This window comes from Chelonia mydas, chromosome 2, assembly GCF_015237465.2.
Source record: "Chelonia mydas isolate rCheMyd1 chromosome 2, rCheMyd1.pri.v2, whole genome shotgun sequence".
NCBI classification, from domain to species: Eukaryota; Metazoa; Chordata; order Testudines; family Cheloniidae; genus Chelonia; species Chelonia mydas.
The window spans coordinates 77,914,195-77,938,921 of NC_057850.1; the positions used below are offsets into that span (position 1 = coordinate 77,914,195).

At 39.8% G+C, this 24,727-nt stretch overlaps 1 protein-coding gene across 5 annotated transcripts in view; it reads left to right on the forward strand.

Moving 5' to 3' along the window:
- Window positions 1-24,727, forward strand: part of SS18 (SS18 subunit of BAF chromatin remodeling complex) — a 60,838-nt gene that overhangs the window by 15,000 nt on the left and 21,111 nt on the right. For all 5 annotated transcript variants that reach the window (XM_037892720.2, XM_037892721.2, XM_043539707.1 and 2 more), the window contains exons 4-5: window positions 6,286-6,439; window positions 20,434-20,655. In XM_037892720.2, coding sequence (XP_037748648.1) covers window positions 6,286-6,439; window positions 20,434-20,655 — 376 coding nt within the window. The remainder of the gene's footprint in view (window positions 1-6,285; window positions 6,440-20,433; window positions 20,656-24,727) is intronic.

Here is a 24,727-nt window from a genome sequence, read left to right on the forward strand (position 1 = left end):
AGAATAGACAGAGGCTGCGATATTAGCAATAGACTGCAGGTTAGGGTAGCTCATAGGTTGGGAAATCTTATATTACAGAGAATTGTGCTTCAGAGACCTGAACACACATTATTAAATCCTGATTTAGTTCCATTTCTCTTCTGCCCATAGGAGGGTGGGGAACATTTGTTTACATTGCATATCAAACAATAATAATAAACCCTAAAATGATTACAGGAAAAACAAGGTTTCCAAAGCATACTTTAAAATATGCTTTTGCATTCCCTACCGATTAGCAGTAAAGTGTTTTAGCAGGATTTAGCAATGCTTACTTCCTCTCCTACATGTTTTAACGCTTCCAGAGTCTCTGCTATACTTAGTCTTATATCTCAGTCCTGTTTAACTTTGTCAATACTCTGCAAACAAGTATTTTGTCCTTTACTGACAGCAGGAAGGCTATAGTAATTTTGATTGATATGAGTCAGGGTCGTAGCAGAAAATTCCAGACTTGCACTTGTTTGCTGCTTTGCTTCTGTCCTGTATTAAAACCCTGAAGAAAACCTCACTACAACTTTGAAAAGTGCTGCATGACTGTTGGCGTGAGTGCACAGCTCAGAATGACTTTTGGCTTCCCTAATTTACTGTTATCATATAATTTAATAGATTCCAGTTTGTAACTGGAAAAAAAATCAACATGGACTCTAATTCCCTTCTGCATTTAATCCTGAAAAAATCCTTCCATGCCAACCAGCCTTCATCCTTATTCTCTCCAGATCTGATCTTCTACACTAAGACTAAGTATGAGATTGACTGGGTATCACATAGGTCCAGTCTGCTTTTCAAAGAAAAAGTTTAACTTGGAAGATGTTTAATGTTTTAGCCTTTCAGTAATATGAAGTCAGTTTGTATTTAAGTTCTTTCTGTTTGGTGTTTTAGTGTCTCTTACTCGAAGTGGTCATGAGGCTTATAGTTGATCTAATTTATGAAAGAAGTATTGAGGCCATTGATCTAGATTTCATCTGGTTTTAAAAAACAGAACATTATAGCATAATATTAAGCAAAAAGGTTTAATACTTAATAGAAGGAAGGAACAGTCAGTTGCACACATACAAAAATAAATGACTTCCTAGGAAGGAGTACTGCAGAAAGAGATCTGGGGGTCATAGTGGATGACAAGCTAAATATGAGTCAGTAGTAAACAATGTTGCAACAAGAGCAAACATCATTCTGAGATGTATTAGCAGGAGTATTGGAAGACAAGAGAAGTAATTCTTCTGCTCTACTCCATGCTGATTACACCTCAGCTGGAGTATTATGTCCAGTTCTGGGCACCACATTTCAGGAAAGATGTGGAGAAATTGGAGAAATTCCAGAGAAGAGCAAAAAAATGATTAAAGATCTAGAAAACTTGACCTATGAGGGAAGATTGAAAAAACTGGGTTTGTTTAGTCTGGAGAAGAGAAGACAAAGAGGACACGATAACAGTTTTCAAGTACATAAAGGTTATTACAAGGAGGAGGGAGACAAATTATTCTCCTTAACTTCTGAGGCTAGGACAAGAAGCTATGGGCTTAAATTGCAGAAAGGGCCACTTAGGTTGGCCATTAGGAAAAAATTCCTAACTGTCAGGGTGGTTATGCGCTGGAATAAATTGCCCAGTGATGTTGTGGAATCTCCATCATTGGAGATTTTAAAGAGCAGGTTAGACAAACACCTCTCTCAGGGATGGTCTCTAGATAATACTTAGTTCTGCCATGAATGCAGGGGACAGGACTAGATGATCTTTTGAGGTCCCTTCCAGTCCAACAATTCTATGATTCTATTAATCTGATGGCTGGTTAAATTATTACTGAAGCAGGCTGGAAAGCGATGGGCCACCTGTTGAATAAGGTCCCACTATTTGTAGTATCACGTATAGGAACGTGGAGTTTGCTATATTAGGTCAAACCAGTAGTCCATCTAATTCAGTATCCTTCCTCTGTTAGTGGCCAGTGCCAGATGCTCCAGAGGAAGGTGCGAGAAACACCATAGTGGATAATTATATATGTAGGGGGAATTTCTTTCTAATCCCCATCAGTTAGTGGTTGACTTATGCCCTGCAGTATGAGGGTTTATATCCCGTCTAATGTAACTGTGTGTTATCATTGTCCATATACATATGTAATTATTTGAATCCTACTTACATCTTGTTCCTAAAACTTTGACAGTGAATTCCTCGGTCAGTTTGTGTGTTGTATAAAAATGAATTTCCTCTTATCAGTTATATATTTGTTTCCATTCAGTTTCATTGAAAGTCCCCTTATTTTTTGCTATGAAAGGGTAAATTGAAGTTCCTAATTTAACTGCTGTATACCATTCATGAGGTTGTATTGCTATCATATCCCCTTGTATTTGTCTCCTCTCAAAAATTAACAATATTCGTCTTTTCAACCTCTTATATGAAAGACTTTCCAGGTCTCTAATCATCTGATGCCTGTCTCTGAAGTGCTTCTGTTTCTCTTTTATCTTTTTGGGATGGGGTGACCAAAACTGAACATGGTACTGAACTGATCATTTATAAATATAATGGCATTATATTTTCTTATCCCATTCTTCATACACTGAACATTTTCTTTTCTTGTTTTTTGAGCTTTTTCAGTGTGCTATCTACAGTGATATCCAGGTCTTTTTTGTTAGTAGTTACAGGAGAGTTAGAACCCTGCAATATTTATGAGTTGCTCAAATCATTCCTTCCAATGTACGTTATCTTATTTTTATCAATATTGAACTTAATCTGCCATCATATTGCTTATTCCTTCCTCACAGTCCTCTCTGGAGTTGAATAATGTAAATATTTTGTATCATCTGCAAATTGTCAGCTATGTGCCCACTTTTTCAGTACATTAATAAATATATGAAACACCAGTTCTTCTACAGAACCTTGGTGCATCACATTAGTAGCCTTTTTCCTTGTTTAAATTTATTAAATATTTCTGTTCTCTTAACCAACTTCTGATCCATGACAGTATGCACATCAGCACTACTTAGTTTCCTCAGTAGACCCTTATGAGGGACATTGCGAAGACTTTTTGAAATTCTAAATAAGCTGAGTCAGTTAGTTCTCCTTTATTCACTTTTTTTTGTTGACACATTCAGAGATTTCTAATAGACTAGATAGACATGATTTCCCTCTATAGAAGCTGTACTAATTTGTCCTTATCCTGTGTCCATCTCGGTGTTTTATTCAGTTTTTAATTATTTCAGTCAGTTTACCTGATACGATATATATAGCTCACTGGTCTGTAATTCCTAGATCAGCTACACTGCCTTTTTTTGAGGATAGGCATAACATTTGTTACCCTTCAGTCCTCTGACAGAGTAGTTTACTGTAATGAGAGGTTGCTTATGTTAACAACTTTGACACTTTATTCTTAACTGTCTTTGGAACTGTTGGATGAGTGTCATCTGGTTCTGGTATTGCACTTTAATTTAGCAATTTTTCTCTAGCACCTCCTCCTGGCAACTCAGTTTCTGACAGTACCTTATTGTTTTCTTCTGAAAATAATGGGCCTGAGGTGCATTTTCCCCAGTGTCTTTTATGATAGAGACTGTTGCAAAGAAATCAGTTTGCAGAGAAGCCATGTCTTTATTTTCCTTAATTGATCCCTTAACTTCCTGGTAACTCTCAGTGGACCCACTAATTCACAGTGGGTCCTGTTTCAAATATAATATACGTTTTTGTGTCCTTGATTATTTGCTCAAATTCTCTCCTAACCATTCTAGTTTATATCTTACATTTTAAGCTGTCTGTGTTTATGATCTTTTCTGTTAGCTTCACTAAAGTAGGACTTCCATTTTCTGAAATATTGTCCCTGTTTGGCTCAAATAGCCTTGGGAACTGTGTGATTTAGCCATATTTTTTCCCCCTTGACTTCCTGTCAGTTTTTTTCTTGCTTAGGGGTATGCAAACCTCTTTGGCTATTGTTATATTTTAGCTTTATTGCAAATACCACCACAAGGATTTCACCACTTCACTCTTAATTACAGCTGAAACTTGATGATCATCTTCATCGTGAAAGTGCTGTGTAAACATTAACCTTTTCTCAATCTTTCTAAATCCAACTGTAAATCATTAGCAAAGTTAATCTTTATCTGGGAAAGTGTTAACAAGAAAAGAAATGACATAGATTGTTAGTTCTTCCCAACTTGTGTGGTTCTTTGGCCTCTGCCCTGAGAGAATTCTGCCTGTATTATGGTATGCCATTGACCCTATATTGGTGCTCCACATATTCCAAAAAAGCAATCCATCTAAAATAAAATGAGAAATAAAATCTTGAGTTTTCTTAGCTTGTGTCTATTTACAAATATTTTTTGAGCTAGTTTGCTCAATTCAAAAAGAGTCCCACAACCCTAGTGAGGAAGGATCAGCCTCTTGAAGTAGAAGGAAGCAAGAGCTGGACCTCCTCCCTCTTCTTTAATAGAGGAAGAAGATCAAGTATAGTAGAACTTCAGCGTTACAAACACCTCGGGAATGGAGATTGTTCATAACTCTGAAATGTTCGTAACAAAACATTATGGTTGTTCTTTCAAAAGTTTACAACTGAACATTGACTTAATACAGCTTGGAAACTTTACTATGCAGAAGAAAAATGCTGCTTTCCCTTTTGATTTTAATAGTATACATTTAACTGTGCTGTACTTGCTTTTTTTGGTTTCTGCTGCTGCCTGATTGTGTTCTTCCAGTTCCAAATGAGGTGTGTGGTTGACTGGTCAGTTTGTAACTCTAGTATTTGTAACCCTGAGGTTCTGCTGTAGAATGGTAGCTGCCTTCCACTCTTTACCCCCTCCATTTCCTGCTGTTTTTGCTGCAGTGAGAGATAAGTTATTTGTCATGATAGAGGACGGAGAAGGGTTTTAGTAGGGAAGCCATCTCCTTCACTGCTTTTTTCTTCCTCTTGCTTACTGGAAGTACATTGGTGCTGGCCACCAAGGGTGTAGAGACAGCTGACCAGAAAGAAGAACTTTAGCAGACTTCCTAAAGAAATTGTCAAGAAACTAAATGCCCTCTCCTCTGAAAAATGAGGGGTGGCTACTTACATCCATTTTTTAAGACAGTGGTCACTTCCAGCTCTATCTTCTTCTGAACCCCCAATGAATAGACATAGTGAAGGGAAGGACAGGGCTGCAGGGGAATTAACCCACAGGAGGTCACCCATTGGTCATCTTATCTTTTTCTGTAAAAGGGAATCTGGCAAAATAACCACATACCTGTGTCACAGGAGAGGATGCTCCGGAGCATGGTAGCCTGCATGGGGTATCGTGGTGGTTGTCTGAGGAGCCCCAGATGAGAGAATCTTAGCTCTCTCATAGTAGAGAGCATTTTTATCCCACAGAAAGCATTTGGCTGAGGTGTGCAAAGGGGCTAGTATTGTCTCCTGAGGGTTGCATGGGACAGTGAAGCTAGCTAGCAGCAGTTTCTGTACCCCCATACATCCTTCTGAGTAGAAATCCAGTGGTAAATTCGTACTCATGTATATTGTTTTTCTTGCTTTCCCTCTTTGAACTCTCAAGGTTATTCAGCTATTTTCCTCACAATTTCATTAGGAAATTTGCCATAAACATCCTTTCTAGGCAGCTGTCTCTGGACCTTTGGAGAGCAGCACTAATGTGCTTCCAGCCTGTAGGGGGTGTTCAGCACAAAATTATGAACCTTCAGAGGGATAGAAAAGAAGGGATCTCAGACCTTCTGACACTCACAGTTCTCCTCTGTAATAGTGCAGATTTTTGGCATGCTTTCAGCATTTAGGGGTTCTTTCTTTTTGTAACTACTATTTTACTGGTGCAAAGTCTGTTATCAGCAGTGGATGCACCAGGAACTGTTGGTGAGAGAAGATCATAGAATGTTTATTTTTATACCAAACAAATGTTGCTTTGAAAGAGCAGATATAAAGGGGTGGTTCTTTAAAATGCTCTTTTTTGGGGTGGATGGGTAGGGGGTTAATGTTTTTTTAAGCAATCTTAAATTGTTCTGATATAATTTTTTTAATGAAGCATTGATTTGTATTTTATTTAATAGCCATGCTGAAAGATGCTGTGTGTCTAATACATTATGCAAAATTAATGTAATACATTATGTAAAATATTAAATGTTTTACTAAAATTAATATTAAGAGGAGTTAAATGTATCAGAAGAGACAAGAAATGCTTTTCACAGTGCTTTCCTTCATACCCCACTTAACAATATAGGCAACTGTTGTACCATATGTACATATAATATTTTTGTCAGACTAAATGCTTCTCTTGTTTGACTAAACTGTCTCCTTTCAGCCACCCACACAGAATATGCCTATGGGTCCAGGAGGGATGAGTCAGAGTGGCCCTCCCCCACCTCCACGTTCTCACAACATGTCTTCAGATGGTATGGTAGGTGGGGGCCCTCCTGCACCACACATGCAGAGCCAGATGAACGGCCAGATGCCTGGTAAGTTTTTCTCCTCTAAGACATTAACACCAGTGTTGCTTAGCAACTGAAACGACATGGGGGCTCAAGGGATACTAGATTGTTGATGACAAAACTGCTTTGAATGCCCCCGAGTACAAGCTCTCTTAGAGTTTGTTAGCTACAGAGCTACGTGACCTGTATTCAGTGTTTATCAGGCTGCCCTTGGGCTTTGATGTAGCTGACATACAGCATTCCTCTGATGAACAGAACTGGCTAAATTTAGTCTGTCTGAAACCATGCCCTACAGTTGGCTTTAGAAGGCTTATTGGGGAAAGGTATTGGCCTGTGGCTGAAGAAATACAAATCCTTCCATAAAGGAGAGACTCTAAAATCATCACAGCTAAATAACGAGAGAGTAATAAAGTAAATATAACTTAGAGAGAATGCTTCAAACTGGGGTAAGCTTTACAAATAGAGCACTTTATAGAAAATAATCTAATTTCCACTAATTTTCGGTATTCCATTTATTATTGAAGACACTGAATATTAAGGAATTTGTGAAGAAATTCCTTGAAGATTATTGTTTCAGATGTGAATTTAAAGTCATTTAATTGCAAAAAAACCCCAAACAAACAAAAAGTCTGTACTCGAGAAGTAGAAAAACAAAGCAATGAAATAAGATGGCAAAATTCCACGCTGCCCCGGTCCTGGCTAAAGAGATAAGTGCTCCTGTTAGCAGTGAGATCAGAATGAGAGAGTTGTGGAAAACCTTACTTCTTAATAGGGAATCAGCTTCCCAGAATTTAGTCTCATAAAGTCTTAGTGCCTATTTCTCATAGTATAGCTTTTAACTTAAAAACTACATTCCCAGGGTTTCTTTTGTTCAGTTCTCCCCACAGTGGGTACAAGTGAGCTCTTCAGACCAAAGCTCTAAGATGATGATTCTTCCAGAGAAAGGAAGCTGCTGTGAAAGGTTCCCTGTAGACTCACCCCTCTCAAACAAGCACATGGATAAACTCTACAGATATATAAATAAATAGGATAGAATTTAAAACATGAGGGTAAAAATCTTGTGATTGCTCCAGCTCGTATCAGACTAACAAGTCCCTAGCTTCCCCTCAACTCTAGGTTTCAAATGATCGGATAGTGATCAGATTTCTTTTTGAGAAAAGTGGCTGGCTAGCCTCTAGAGAGGGAGAAGCAGTCCTTTAGTGACGTGTCATATGGGTGGAGCAGAATTTCGTTAAATCATCTATTTGTAGCACAGGCTGCATTTGGCGGAAGAGATCTCTTTTGCTTCGTCAAAAATGATGATGTTCACTTCCTACATGGAACCAAGGGATTCTCAGTGGGGAGTTTCCTGCCTCTCCTAGCGTCCATCTGCTCACATTGAAAATGGCATTGACCTTCACAATTCTGTCTCTTGAGCCTCTAGTAAAGTCATAATATTGTGTTTATGATAGTAATCTGTTTCCTTGGAAAAGATCATTGTCACAATGTGAGCATTGACACTTCACTGCAGAACGAAGGGGGAGAAAGTTAATGTGCTTAAAAAGATACATCTTTTGCCAGTTAGGTAGACTACAAAAAGAGTTCTTATGAAAATATGTGAAAGGTAAATAAATTTTGTTTGGGTATTCTCCAAATGGAGAGAATATTTAAATTTTGTTACTAACCAAGTTTAATTTACCCTCTACCACAACATATTCTTTTTTTAAAATATACATCTATCTGCTCCTTCTCCTCTCTGTTTAAGATTGAGAATGTGAAGGTAAACAGAGACAGTTTACGATGGGTCATTTTCTGATATTGGGGTTGACACTGAATCCATTGAATATCTTTTCCTACAACTTGGAGAAAGAAGGGGAAAAAATCATATTAAATGTACAGCTTTGAAATGTAGCAAATTTCGTTTTTTTGAAAGACTGTGGAAGGTTCCCTGTATTCAGACCTTTAGTAATTGAAATATATGCTTGCAGTCAGTTATTTTATTTTGTGTATGTGTTTATATATTTAGATATCTCAGAATAAGTGCCTGTAATGAGGTCACACTCACCTCTCATGAGCTCCCCTGTCTCATTACTAATGCCTGCACTGTTTGTGGTGGGTCTTCAGTGACTCAGACCTCTGGCCGAGTCACATTGTCTTTATGTGAGATTATAAAAAAAAAAAACCCCCAAAACACAGTAACAACAAAACACAAAGAACAAAACACCCAAACCCCTTTTGGGATAGAAGTCCAACAGGGGCCTATCTCAGTGCCCTCTGTAAGGTCCCTCGATCTGCAGCCCTGTCTCAGGTCTCGCTCCTCAATCAGTCCAGCAGGGCCTATTGCAGTACCCTGGTTTGAACTGTCACAGATCCCAATAAACACTTTGTAATAGAAGCCAAAACCAAAATTTTAAAAATATAAGAAGACATAATTAGTCCAAATACAATACACATTTAATAACATGCAAAACCAAGGGAGCTGTGGGGAAAATGATCAAGAATAGACCTACCTGAAGTAAATAGAATTAATGCCCTTAAAACAGCAACTTATGGATTTAGGAAGGCCTACTATTGGAAAGGTCTTCCACAGCCAGGGTCCTGTGTTGGAAAAAGACCTGCCCAACGATGGTCAGTGCTGAGCAAACCAAAGGGCTTCCTGTAGACCAATTCCCTGACTATCATAACTGCTGGGCAAGGAAATCAGGCAAAAGGTGATTGCTCAGAAACTTGTGACCTAGATAACAAAAGGCTTTATTTACTACAGAGGCCCTTAATTGTATTATTTGACAAACTGGCACTGTTGTCCTTATGATCACAGAAGGCGGTCATAACCAACTTTCTCTGGATCCAGTCTCATGGAAGACCAGTTTGAAGAAGTTACACGAGTTGAGCCTGTATCTCACAAAAGCATGGATGACCATGTTACGGTCTGAGAAAATTTGGCAGACTGTATTGATAAGCAACAGGTGATAATGATCATATTGACCAGTCTTGCAATATGGGCCTTCCTGTTTATAAAGATGCGCTTTTGTCACTAATCACCTCTTTTTATTCTGCTGTTTAGCCAAGGTGGCATTTTTTTTGGCCCTCTTACTGGTTTTTTTATTTGGGGTATACATATTGTTTGAACCTTTGTTATGGTGTTTTAAGTAGTTTCCATGCAGCTTGCAAGCATTTCATTCTTTAATTCATTTCTGTTCCTTTTAATTTCCGTTTAACTAGCCTCCCCATTTTTATATAGATCACATTTTTGAAATTAAATGCTACTGTGGTGGGTTTCTTTGGTATCCAGCGCCCCAAGGATGTTAAATTTAATTACATTATGTTCACTATTACTAAGCGGTTGAGCTATATTCACCTCTTGGACCAGATCCTGTGTGCCACTTAGGACCAGGGTGGATTTGATTTAAATCAAATTGATTTAAATCATGATTTAAATCACTAGTCAGGAAGACTCGATTTAATCATGGATTTCTACATAAAAGTGCATTCTTGTTGGTTGTTATAAGGTTAATACATATTCTTCACAACTCAGAGATGGATGTATGTTTCATTTTTAGAAGGTACACACTATACATTTTTAAAGTGATTTATTTTGAAAAGTTTTCAGATTAGTTTTACAGCTATATCAGAAAACCAAACAATCATTCATTATTTCATTTACCAAAGGTAATTGAAGCAGATATTTATGAAGTCATTGGGCGGTGAACTATCTCCAATTGAACAGGTTAATCATTAATATTTGGAGGATTTTCTTGCCATGCTGTATCAGGAGGAGAACATCACCAGACAGACATTTAAATTGTTTTATTTGAGTAAAACAACAATGTTATGTATTCTGGATTTTTTTCTTCAACATCAAACATAATATTTTAACAAAACAAGCATATGAATTTTTGAATTTAGTTAAACATTCAGGTTTTTTAATATCAGATTTGTTTTTGTTAAAATTGTTTTTAACTAAAATAGTTAAATGAAATATTAAAAAAAAATTAAATCGACTGTGTCAGTCAGGTCAACATGAGAAACTTAAAATATTGGCTTCTGCAGCTAACTCAGTCGTCTTCACCTTCATATTCCTGTTTGTTCATAATTTGGAAAAGAAAAACAAGTTTTCCTGCTTTTTCAGGTCCCAAACAGTTTCTCAGTTTGGAATGAATTAATCCAAAGGAAGAAAATATTCTTTCTATACTGGCAGAAGAAGCTACTGCTGATAAAAAGTGAGATTATCACTTCAACAGTCTCTGAATCCAAGTGCTTAAGTGACTTCCACCAGTTCACTGGTGTGACTTTCTTTAAAACATCATCAGCAAACATATATTTCTTGAATGGTTCACCCTTAGCTCTGAAGTTTATTATGGTTGGCATTATGGAGGGATGATTGCTGGATGTCCATGTCATAGCCAACTCCTTTTCTTCAGCAGTTAAGGTTTGACCCTGGTACTGAGTATTGAGAATATATGCAAGAAAATGATCTGGAGACAGTGCTTGTCCCATTCATTTTTTTAATATGCTTGTAATTTAACTCTATCATTGCATATTTCTCTTTTTAAGATCTCACTCAGTTCCTTCCAAATTTCAACAGCGTCAGCAATAAAACAGCTATTTCCCTGCATTTTGTTCAAGGCTACAGAAATAGGCTTCAGGATACTCAGCATGTGTTCAACACTTCTCTTCAGCCCAATGTTAAGAACTTTGACTGTGACAGTGCCATCTGTTTTTTCACAATTTTGTTCACAAACTCTCATCAGATTAGGCCAGTTCTTGATATAGTGCTCAAAACAGTCCACTACTGAGTTCCATCGCATGTCTTGTGGGAGAGTTAGCCTGGTTCCTCCCACTTTTTTCAGAGCAGCTGCTGCAAAGTGGTTGTTACGGAAGTATTTTGCAATTTCAATAGCATTAGCCTTTATTTCTGGAACACTGAAGTCTTTGCCTAGGAAGTGCATCAAATGAGTACTGCAACCGTATGTTATTAGCGTGGGACTCTCTTCTAAATTTCTTATCTTGGATACGTTTGCAGCATAGTCTGTGACCAAGCTGCGTACTATACATTTGAATTTTTTTTCACAGTTTGTTATAGCTTTTACTACTACTACTTGTAAGTATTCTGCTGTGTGTGCATTCCTGATGTATCAATTGTTTCTGTAAGGAAGACATTCCTCTCTTCTGTTGTCACATAAGCACATACACCAGGATCATTGTGGACATTGCTCACACATCAAGATTCAGGTTAACAATTTCACCCTCTAGACCTTTTGCACACTGCTCAATTTCTCTTTCATACACTTTATCCAGCAATTTGCCTGCGACATCTGCTCTGTTGGGTGGATTGTATCCTGGTCTTAATGACTGAACCATGTTAATGAAGTGTGGGTTCTCAATCATATGGAAAAGGAGAGTTTGTTTCATAAACAAACAGCAATTTTTTTCATCAATTACCTCTTTTTGTAATCTGCAGGTTCTTATCACAAACATATCTATGGTTGTTTCTGAATGATGGAGTTTTTTTTTTTCTTTTTGCTACAGGTGATAGATATACTGTGGCTATGTGACATATATGATGTGACTGAAACACTATCATTGGCAGATAACTCTGAAACTGTAGAAAATAATGGTGATCTTGAAGGTGGATAGTCTTCAGAATCCCGTATGTTGAGGATGGATTCTCCTAAACAAAATAAGTCAATGCAGTTATTTAATTATTATTACCACACTCTCATTTAGTATTCTCCTTGCATTCACTGACACTCAGTACTACTTTAAAGGTGAAATTGTAAAAAGATCTGCCTATTTCAGCTATTTATTTTTTATCACAACTGCATCTAAAGTCATAGTACCATGGAGTAACAACTATATTTTTTGCTCAAATATGAAAATTCAAGAATAGTCCAGAAGGAAGACAGGCAGTCCTTAAGAAAGAAGTATGAAATAAAAAAGTTTACCAACCTGAAGATCCTGCATGTTCAGACATGTTCCTTTCATCACCTTGAACGCAGCTTCTCATGTTGTTGTTTCATTCGGGTAACCAGGCCTTGCATTTCTTTGTTGCACTGTTTGCATTTTGCACACATGCCTGTTTTACCCACAGGTAGAGGAACTTCATTAAAATATTCCCAAACTGGGTCTCTTTCACGGCCTGCTGCCATTATAGATTTTCCCTTCCAGTGAGAGAATGGTATGGTAGATCTCAAATCAATGAAGGTTACACTCAGAAAGACCTCAAGACTTCTGGAATATGCTGCTCAAACAGTTTCACTTTTGTTTCTACTGTCTGTCCCTCCCTTCTCACATTTATCTCCAGACTTCTTCTCCTTGTCCAGATCTATTCCGCCCCCAACAATCTGCTAGTCATTGAACTTTTTGAAACTTTTTGTACTTTTAGAGAGAGGTAAGGGTTTGATTCTGTGTACACAAATTTGCAGAGGAACAATAGGATTGAGGTCTGTTATTTCTCTCCTCTGTATATTATTTATTTATTTTAAAACATTTTTGCTGTTAACAAGCATGTTATCTTTGGAGACACAAATCCACAGTTTGAGAACTGCAAAATTGAACATTTCTGATGGTATCTTCTAGACTGAGCACTGAGTCCCATTGGGTAGATAGAAAGATTAACCTAAATAATCTATACAGAAGCCCCTGGAACCCCATAAGATTGGGTCTCTAATCCATGAACTATTGGAATTCATTTACAAAACTTTTCTTAAACATTACATGACTATATTGTCTCATACTATAGAATTAGAATTTATAATCCCTATTCCATGATGAGATACATTATAGCCCAAAGATATCTTAATTAAAACTACTGTGACTGGGTCGGGCCAGATGGCTACAGGAGAGTAATAGAAGGCAGATATATTAGCCCCAGGTTAAGTAGGTCCCTTTTCCCTGGGTAAGGTAACAGAGAAAGTTCCAGAACAATCAGGTACCTTCTGGAGACAATTAAGACAGGCTGATTAGAACACCTGCAGCCAATCAAGAAGCTGCTAGAATCAATTAAGGCAGGCTAATCAGGGCACCTGGGTTTTAAAAAGGAGCTCACTTCAGTTTGTGGTGTGTGTGAGGAGCTGGGAGCAAGAGGCACTAGGAGCTGAGAGTGAGAACACGGACTGTTGGAGGACTGAGGTGTACAAGCATTATCAGACACCAGGTGGAAGGTCCTATGGTGAGGATAAAGAAGGTATTGGGAGGAGGCCATGGAGAAGTAGCCCAGGGAGTTGTAGCTGTGACACAGCTGTTCCAGGAGGCACTCTAGACAGCTGCATTCCACAGGGCCCTGGGCTGGAACCTGAAGTAGAGGGCGGGCCCAGGTTCCCCCCAAATCCTCCCAACTCCTGATCAGACACAGGAGGAGTCGACCTGGACTGTGGGTTCAGAAAAACGGCCAAGCTGAGGGCTGCTGTGAAGCTCCAAGGTGAGCAAATCCGCCAATAAGCGCAAGACCCACCCAGGTAGATGAGGAACTTTGTCACACTACCTTTAGATAGGTTTTTTCCTTAAAAAGCATTTTATCAAAAAAATCCGATTTAAATTAAAAAAAAAAATCTGATTTTTTTGAAATTTTTTTAAAAAAAATCATTGATTTGTATCCACCCTGTTTAGGACTAAATCAAGACTTGCCTCTCCCTTTGTGGGTCCCAGGGCTAGCTTCTCCAAAAAGCAGTCATTAATGGTGTCTAGAAATTTTATTTCTGCATCCAGTCCTTAGGTGACATGAACCCAGTTAATATGGGGATAGTTAAATCCCCTATGATTATTGGGTTTTTTATTTTTGTAGCCTCTCCACTCTCCCTAAGTATTTCACAAGCAGTGACACCATCCTGGTCAGGTGATCAGTAGTATATTCCTACTCTATACTCTCATTATTCAAGCATGGAATTTCAATCCAAAGAGATTCTGTGGTACTGTTTGGTTCATTTAAGATTTTTTTACAATATTGATTTGTGCTTTCTTTCACATATTGTGCCACTCCTTCACTAGCACGACCTATTCTGTCATTCCTTTATGTTTTGTACCCTTGTGTTGATTATCATTGTTCCACCATGTTGCTGTCATGCCTGTTATATCAGTATCCTCATTTAATATTAGACTCTCAAGTTCACCCATCTTAGTAATTAGACTTCTAGCATTTGTATACAAGCACTTATAAAATTTGTCAATATTTAGTTCTCTTCTTTCCTATGATGTAATTGAATGGGACTCTCCTTTGTTTGACTGTTTTTCTTCAGTTCCTACATGTACTTTATCACCTTCTATCCTCCCCTCTTTACTAGGATACAGAGTGTATCCACTTTAATAAATCCTCCCCCATGGGATGTGTCTGTCTGAACTGTGTTGTCCTCTGTGGCTGTCGGCTTTCCCCTAGCCTTTAGTTTAAAACTCCTCCATGACTTTTTCATTTTACCAGCTAGCACTATGGTTCCGTTTTGTTTTAAGTGGAGCCCATCCTTCCTTAATATCATTCTTTGTTCCGAAAAGATGCCCCAGTTCCTATGTCCCTCCCCCCAACACCATGTCTCATCCATACATTGAGACCCTGCAGTTCTGCCTGTCTAATTGGCCCTGTGCGTGGAACTGGTGCATTTCAAAGAATGCTACCATGGAAATCCTGGACTTTAATGTCTTACCTAGCAGTCTAAATTTGGTCTCCAGGACCTCTTTCCTACTTTCCCCTATGTCTTTGGTACCTACATGTATCACAACCACCTGGTCTTCCCCAGCACTGCACACAAATCTGTATAGAGGTCTCAAGAGGTCTTCAGCCTTCGCACTTCTCAGGCAATTTACCGTGTCGTTCTTCCAGTGATCACAAACCCAGCTATCAATATTTCTAATAATTAAATCCCCCATTACTATTACCTGTCTCTTCCAAAAAACAGGGATTCCCTCCTCTGGAGAGGTAGCCTCTGTGCAATAGGATATCATGACTCCATCTGGAAGGAGGGTCCCAACTATAGGTTTGTTTCCCTCTGCTCCAGCTTGATGCTCTCCTTTGTTGAGAATTTCATCCTTCTCAACAGCACAGAGGCTGTCAGAGTGGGGGTGGGACCACACTACCTTGTCCCAGAAAGTTTGTCTATATACCTTTCTGTCTCCCGTAGCTCCTCCAATTCAGCCACTGTGATCTCAAGGTCTTGTATTTGGTGTCTGAGGACCATGAGTTACTTGCACTGCATGCACACATATGCCCCCTGCCCACAAGGCAGGTAATTATACATGCTGCATTCAATGCAATAAACAGAATAGCCTCTACTTTGCTGCTGGACATCTGTCTGCATTATTTTTACTCTTGCAGAGGTTTTTGTTTGGTTGGTTTTTGTTTTTTTGAGGGGGATGTTTATTGGCTTAAGTTTAGAGAATGGTCATTAAGTGTATCTGGCTCTCATGCTCCCTCTCTAAACTCTCTCTCTAAACTCCCCTGTTTGCTAGCTCCTCTGGTCGTATAGGAGCTGGCTTTTTAAACTCCTGTTCTCCCTCAGTTATCCCTGGCCCCCTTGTCAAGGAATCCTTAAGGGATTGGGGATCAAAGGAGAGCAGGCTAGAGCTTTGTTAGAAGCTTTCAGCCTTGCCTAGGCTAGCAGGCTGCTTGGCTCAGCACAGAGCTCCCCCAAACAGAACACACTATAAACTTCAATCAAGCAGGCACATGGCAATCAAGCAAGCACACAAAAACCACCAGCCAACCAGGCAACAAGCTCACCTCAAGGGTGAGTTTTCTTCCCGTTTGGCTTTTTTGTTTGTGTATGATTCTTGACCTTCATTTTTTTCTAATACAGCTTGTTGTTTGCAAATCCTCCAATTACTGCCTCTGTAACTCTGTGTATAACAGTGGCTATCAAACTTTCTTTTTCGCGGACCACTCGAAAAATGCTGAGGGTCTCGGCGGACCACTTAATGATCTTTCCAAATGTTGTTTGTACCGTTAGCTAACTGTTGTAAAGCGCTTTGGATAAAAGCGCTATATAGAAAAAACCTTACTAATAGTTAACTTTTTTTGTTCTACAAATAAAAGCACACAACTCATATTTTAATATCGTTAGTCTTATCTTTCTAACGCAATGGATGTGTCCTCTCTCCCCCCACTGTGGCAGCCCCCAAGCTGGGGCTGGGAAGGAGGGGGGGTCTCTCCCTACCGTGGCAGCGTCCGAGCTGGTGCTGGGAAGGAGGAGGGCGGGGTCTCTCCCCTGCTGCAGCAGCCCCCGAGCTGGAGCTGGGAAGGAGGGGGGGTCTCTCCCTGCCGTGGCAGCGTCCGAGCTGGTGCTGGGAAGGAGGAGGGCGGGGTCTCTCCCCTGCTGCAGCAGCCCCCGAGCTGGAGCTGGGAAGGAGGGGGGTATCTTTCCCCGCCACAGCAGCCACAGAGCTGAGGCTGGGAAGGAAGGCCATCTTTCCCCAACAGCCACAGCCCTGGAACTGGGGAAAGTCGCTTTTTCTCTGACCGCCGCAGCCCTGCACATCCCAAATTCCCCCCACTCCCTCTTCTCACCCCACTGCCCCCTCCCACCTATCCCCTATTCCCGCCACGGCCACCACCTCACCTTACATGTTCATCTTCTCCAGGGTCCAGGCACCTAATTAGTGGAGCCACACCTGCATGGCTTCACTAATTGGGTGAGTGGCCATTCATTCTCTTGTGTGCAGCCGCCCAGGTGCGCACCTTAGATGGACCTATCCTCCATGAACTTACCTAATTCTTTTTGGAGCCCACATATACTTTTGGCCTTCAGAACATCCTCTGGCATTGAGTTCCACGTGTGTTGGGTGAAAAAGTACTTCCTTATATTTGTTTTAAATCTGCTGTCTATTAATTTCATTGGATGACCCTCATCCTTGTGTTATTTGAAGGGGGGTAAATAACACTTCCTCCTCCATTTTCTCCATGCCATTCGTGATTTTATAGACCTCACTCATTTCCTCCCTTAGTTGTCTCTTTTCTAAGCTGAACGATCCCAGTCTTTTAAATATATCCTGATATTCAAGCTGTTCCATACCTTTCATCATGTTTGTTGTCCTTTTCTGTGCTTTTTCCCATTCTAATTATATCTTTTTCGAGATGGGGTGACCAGAACTGCATGCAGTATTCAAGGTGTGGGTGTACCATGGATTTATAAGTTGCCGCAGCCCTACATGTCCTAAATTTCCCCCTCTTCTTACCCCACTGCCCCCTCACACCTATCCCCCATTCCTCCCAAGGCCACCACCACTATCCGCAGACCACCTGAATGGAGCTCGCAGACTACTGGTGGTCCACGGACCACAGTTTGAGAACCTCTGGTGTACACCACTGCCTCATCTAAAATCCTTATTTATGCCTTAATTTCTTCTGACTTTGAATATTGCAGCTGTTTTTCCTTGGGCAAGACCTGGCTCTCCAGACACATAGAATGCTGATATGATTCTTTTCAAACCTACAGAAAAATACAACCAAATTGCTTTGTCCTCATACTGCTCCACTGGTTCCATGTTTCTTTTAGGATCCATTTCAGAATTGCCTTCTGTTTTATATCATTTATGCAGCCTATTTCACAATGAAAGCCTTACGCCTACTTAGCCATGATGTAGCCTATTTACAGACCTATCAGTTCTACACTCCCCACTCAGCTTGTGTAGTGTTGGCCTCTCTGCCCCATCACATAATCTTGCTACTGGTAGTATGATAGACTTCCTTCCTGTGACAAGTTCCTTGCAACTGTAGGACTGCTGTGCCCCCTAAACTCTCCAGCCTGGGCTGTCTCTCACAATGCTTTGCTAGTGACAAGCAGCAAACCCCTCCAGCTGCCGTTATCACTCAGCCACCAGCATGCAGAGGCACGCCAAGCCAATCTGAGTGCTCTCCAAACCACTCATGAGCTATATGCATGGAAACACCAACTAGTCTCTTAAGCCCCCAGCCTTGCACTCCAGAAATATACTGTCTTGCACTGCTCAAGACCTCCTTTTGAACAGTGTAAACTTATTAATTAATTTGCCACTTCATCAAAGGAAAATGGACATGCCACCAGCCTTTGTAACCTGAACAGATTCCCCAAGCACTTTAGACAAGCTCCCTAGTAAGGATAAAACATTAAAATAAGTTTATTAACTACAGAAAGATAGATTTTAAGTGATTATAAATGGTAGGCATAAAAGTAAGAGATAGTTACCTTAAGAAAATAAAAAGTAAACATGCAGTCTAAATCCTCTTTTAGGCTAAACCAGAGGTGAATCAAACAGCTTTTCTCACCCCACTGGATGTTGCAGGTAGGTTATAGTTCTTAATACACAGGCTGACTTTCCTTCTCAGCCTGGGACCAGTCTCCTCAGTTCAAGTCTTTGTCTTCCCAGCATTGTTGCCTTCAGCGTAGGTGGGGGAGGAGAGAGGTAATCGCATAATGCCACTGCCCCTTATCTTATACTCTCAGTCCATGTGCCTGAAAAATACTGGCCCAAACGTCCTGGTGGGCCTTGCTGAGTCACAGAGTTGAGCAGTCCACCTGGTGTGGTCTTGTGCAACTGAGTCATAGAGTTGAGCAATTCCCATTGTGTAGTGCTTATGCACCTCTGTTACAGAATTGTAAATCTCTTGTTTACAACTCCTCTGCTGATCAATGGTTGTTTAACGCCTTTCTGTGTGTGGATCACCTCCTTTGCTATCACTGGAGAGCTAGCAATGGGCGACTTCCAAACTCAAAACATATTTCAATAACAACCATTAAGAAAAATCTCATAATATCACACACATTAACAATATACATATTTTGACAGAACAGTGGGTTTCAGCAGATCATGACCTTTCATATGGTGTCTTACATGGCATGCTTTGTATGAAATATCACAACCATATACGAATGATGAATATGAGGGTTATGGGGATACTTGGAGGTACCGCATGTCATATAGTACTTCCCTCTTAGGATGTCTGTCATTTACATAAGCCTTCCTGATTTCACTACCTTCTCGACCCTCATATCTGATCAGAAAATTTTCTCCCTTGCCTGATTTTCTCTCTCTGCTTTTATTTTTTCCTTTTAACTTTATAACTATATTATTTAATACTGTGTAAAGTTTTTGGGATAAAGCCTATATGAAAAAAGCTATACAAAATACAGTTGTATTCCACTGCCACCATAGAGAGGCAAAAAAAAAATTCCTTTTATAGAAGCAATTTCCAGTTACAAAAAAATAAATATTTAGTATGTGAACAGCTGATATTCATATTGAGGGAAAAGGGACTTCAATTCACATCTCCCAGCTAAAAGAACAGATAAACTGATCAGATGGTATCCTATCAAGCAGTCATGCTTATACTCTTTTTTAAAAATATCCATTGAGAGTGGGTATAATCAAGAGATCAATCAAACTCCAACCTGTCTTGCCAGGAAGGGAGGAGTAAAGGGTGAAGAGGTATAACTGGCCATATGGGTGTGTGACCAGGTTGTTCATCCTTTGGGTCTTCACTGGGAGCAATGGTGAGAGGTTAACTGTTTTTTTCTGTAATCTGTAAATATATTTGTAAACTTTTGGCTGTGGTTGATGTTAGAACCTCATGTTAAATATGCTTATAATCATGTGTGGGGTGTGTGTGTGTTTTTCTTTGCACTGCCTGAAGTTCAGTACTTGTTATCATTTCCCAAGTATTAAATACCAGTTTCAAAAGAATATGTAGGTTGACTAGTATGAATGCATTAAAATCTGTAGAGCCAGGCTCTTGAACCTACCGTTGCACTGATAAATAAGGGGGGTGTTGAAATCTAGGTGTATGTGAGCTAAGTGCTAAAAAGCAAGCTTTGTACAGAGTATGGATTTAAGAAAGGCTGAATGATGGTTTGCAACTTTTATTTTAAAAGTTTCAGCTACTCTATAAGAGATAATGTAAAGTCATAGTGGAACTAAACTTAATGACAATTGCAAACTCTGTTTTATGATTTAATCCGGTCAACAAATCATAAGCCAACCCCCTGATTTAATAAATGTACATAATATAATTAGTGTTGTGACTGAGTGTGACTGCTGTTGATTGTTTAATGGTACTTAACATAACATGTTTTTTCTTTCCAAAGGACCTAACCATATGCCTATGCAAGGACCTGGGCCTAATCAACTCAGTATGACAAACAGTTCCATGAACATGTCTTCAAGTAGCCATGGGTCCATGGGCGGTTATAATCACTCAGTGCCATCTTCACAAAGCATGCCAGTGCAGAATCAGATGACTCTGAGCCAAGGACAGCCCATGAGCAACTATGGCCCCAGACCAAATATAAACATGCAACCAAACCAAGGTAAATGAAATTTAATTCCTATTAAGTGGGAGTCACCTAGAAAACGAGGCCTCTTACGTAAGCCTTTAAAGGTGGAAAAAAGCCTTTATTCCAAGTTAAAGTGTTTCCTTCTCTAAATATATTTATCTTTCTGTCCCTAAGGATCTTTGGGTGGGATCCATGAGGGGACTTAGGTGTAGCAATGCTGAGCACCACAGCACCTAACTTTTAGGCGCCTAGAAAATCATTAGAACCACTGGGGTCCACAAAGGTTGAGTTAGGCACAAAGACTCCCTATACAATGAATGGGGAGAAGTAGGCACCTAAGAACATGATCCACAAAAGCCAGCACGCTAGCTGGGGAACTGCCTAAGGTAGCCCATGGGAGATGCTGACCAGAGCGGTGTATGCTAAGCCCCTTTCCTTTCTTGGAGATAGGCGCCTGAGGAGGAGAAGTCATTTGAACTGGGTCGATCATCTATCAGTTGAGTGCCCTAACCGCTAGGCTGTGGAAATAGTCTGATATGGGTGTCCCTCAATTTCTCCTGTTGAAGTTGGTCCACTTCAATGAAACATTGAATAGTTAAATATTAATTGAGCCAGAGATAGAGTTAGAATGATTCTGTATCCTAGTGGTTAGAGTACTCACTTGAGAGGTGGCCAGTCCCTGTTCGAATTCCTTCACCCCTTCATGAGGATGGGGTCTTGAACTGGGGGTTCTCCCACATCTTGGGTGAATACCCTGTCCACTTGGCTAAAGGTTATAAGGGAGGTCCTCCTTTTCTTCCTCTTCCCCTTTCCCCTAGGCTATATTGTGTGAGCTAGCCTGAGGGGGCTGATCCATTAGATGTGCTCAGATGCTACCTAATGAATAGGGCCCCTTTTTTAAGCTTAGATGGCTGAATGCCTGTCTTTCTGGTTTGTGAATTATTCTGGCTCTTAGGTGGGAGATAGGCATCTGGTTGCCTAGAGTGGGCAGTTGTGGAGGAGATAGGTGCTCAGGAATGAGGCTCCAGTTCTCATGTCCAGAGGCAAAAGCTTAGGTGCCAAGTGAGTTTAAGCACTTATGAAGTTAGACAGCAGCAGAGCTGGAGTTTTCTGGATCGCAGTGGTCCTAAAAATGGGGATGAGGCACCTAAGTACCTTTGTGGATCTCTTTTCTCCTGCCTTTTAGTCACTTAATTGTTTTCAGTCATTGGGCCACATTCAGACATAGTGTGAACCACTGGAAATATCTGCTTTTGTCAGATCTGAAGGGAACCTGTGTCTTTTTTGTAGTGTTATTTATGTAACATTCTGCATTTAGTGAAGATCGTGATATAAGAGAGTTACTACATTGCTGTGTGTATCTCCTGTAGAAATTTACTATGGTAAAACAATACATTTTTCTTTTTAAGTATTGATACACAAATCACTCTTCAATCTCATGGATTAATTGAATAATTAAGATTAGATAGTCCCAGTAAACATTTATAGGAGACTATCTAATATTATGTATACATATGTATCTCTGTTCTCTATCACACATATGTTTTTAATTTGGAATACCTGTTTCTTTTATATTAGGAATAGAATTTCAGTCCCAGACACAAATCTGTTTCTACATAGTATTTTCTGATGATGTCTTTATGCATAAAGTAACAATTCAGAATGGATTCTGTATCGAAGATATTTATACAGAATAAACAGCAGAGATGCTCTATCCTGTTGGCAGTGTGGTCCTTGTGTTAGTGCCAAATACACTGCAGTATAAAAATATCATACTACCACAATGGACAAAACTATTAAGTTGTTTCTGTGCTATGTATTCACACAAATGCTCTTAACAGACAGGGCAGAACACCGCTTGCTGGTTGTAAAGTCTTACTGCATTTGATTTGAATACGCTGTCTTCTAAAAGCCAAACTATGGAATCTAAAATGTAAATGCAGTAATTAAAACTTGTTTGTTTTCTATCTATCTGGATTGTATGTCAAACAAGTCAACTAAAGAATACGTGTGAGGCTCCCTTTACTTCATCTGCTATGAGAGAAAATGTTTTTTATTTTGGAAGAGTCTCTCTTTGGTTCCCAATAATACATAATACTGTAGTGTGAATTGAGATTGAGTTTTTCTTTCCAATATTGTCTTTTGTTCCATGTTTTGTTGCACATCTGTCTGTTGTCCGTGAAGGAATCCTTTTTATTTTTATTAGGTCAGCTAGAGGTTCAAATCAACAGGAAGATCCAGTCAGTGTTAGTACAGAAGACAGTCCAACCACGAGTTTGGTTACTGTTAGGAAAAGCAAGAAAACTGATGATTCTGAGATTAACCACAGTCGTAGTTACACAGCTCTAAGAAATCTGGTAGTTAAGAAAAAGTACAGTAGAAACATGGCTGTGATTGCAAATCGGACCAAATATACCTTTGGCTGTAAGTTGTTAAATTTTGTGTGTTTGTTAGGCAGTGGGTCTGGGAGCATTTTTTTTTATAACATTTGTGAATCATTTTGGAAAAGTATTGGACATACTGCAGCTGAGGTTTACCTTAATTATGAAGACTTGACTCTTAATAAGGAAAGTAAATGATGTAGGTAGAAGTAAGTACAGGGAAAGAATTAAACTAAATATCTGCAAAAATCAGTGTATTTTGTAAGTAACTGATCAACTTTAGAGTAGAGTGGGGCGTCTCGTTAGGGGATGAGACGCCCCTACTCTACTTGCGCTACATTGATAACATCTTCATCATCTGGACCCATTGAAAAAAGCCCTTAAGGAATTCCACCATGATTTCAACAATTTCCATCTCACCATTAACCTCAGCCTGGACCAGTCCACACAAGAGATCCACTTCCTGGACACTACAGTGCTAATAAGCGATGGTCACATAAACACCACCCTATACTGGAAACCTACTGACCGCTATACTTACCTGCATGCCTCCAGGTTTCATCCAGACCACACCACACGATCCATTGTCTACAGCCAAGCTCTAAGATACAACTGCCTTTGCTCCAACCCCTCAGACAGAGACAAACACGTACAAGATCTCTATCAAGCGTTCTTACAACTACAATACCCACCTGTTGAAGTGAAGAAACAGATTGACAGAGCCAGAAGAGTATCCAGAAGTCACCTACTACAGGACAGGCCCAACAAAGAAAATAACAGAACGCCACTAGCCATCACCTTCAGCCCCCAACTAAAACCTCACGAGCGCATCATCAAAGATCTACAACCTATCCTGGGGACGATCCCTCACTCTCACAGATCTTGGGAGACAGGCCAGTCCTCACTTACAGACAGCCCCCCAACCTGAAGCAAATACTCACCAGCAACCACACAACAAAAACACTAACCCAGGAACCTATCCTTGCAACAAAGCCCGTTGCCAGCTGTGTCCACATATCTATTCAAGGCACACCATCATAGGACCTAGTCACATCAGCCACACTATCAGAGCCTCGTTCACCTGCACATCTACCAATGTGATATGTGCCATCAATGCCCCCTGCCATGTAGATTGGCTAAACCGGACAGTCTTTACGTAAAAGAATAAATGGACACAAATCAGACGTCAAGAATTATAACATTCAAAAACCAGTTGGAGAACACTTCAGCCTCCCTGGACACTCAATTACAGACCTAAATGTCACAATTCTCCAACAAAAAAACTTCAGAAACAGACTCCAACAAGAAACAGCAGAACTGGAATTAATCTGCAAACTGGACATCATTAAATTAGGCTTGAATAAAGACTGGGAGTGGATGAGTCATTACACAAACTAAAACCTATTTCCCCATGCTACTTTTCCCCTTACTGTTACTCATACCTGTCAACTCTTTGAAATGGGCTATCCTGATTATCACTACAAAAGTTTTTTTTTTTCTCCAGCTGATAATAGCCCACCTTAATTGATTAGATGCGTTATAGTTGGCATGGCAACACCCATTTTTTCATGTTCTCTGTTGTATGTATATGTTCCTACTGTATTTTCCACTGCAAGCATCCGATGAAGTGCGTTTTAGCCCCCGAAAGCTTATGCCCAGATAAATTTGTTAGTCTCTAAGGTGCCATGAGTACTCCTCATTTTTTTTTGTTAGTACTTTAATGG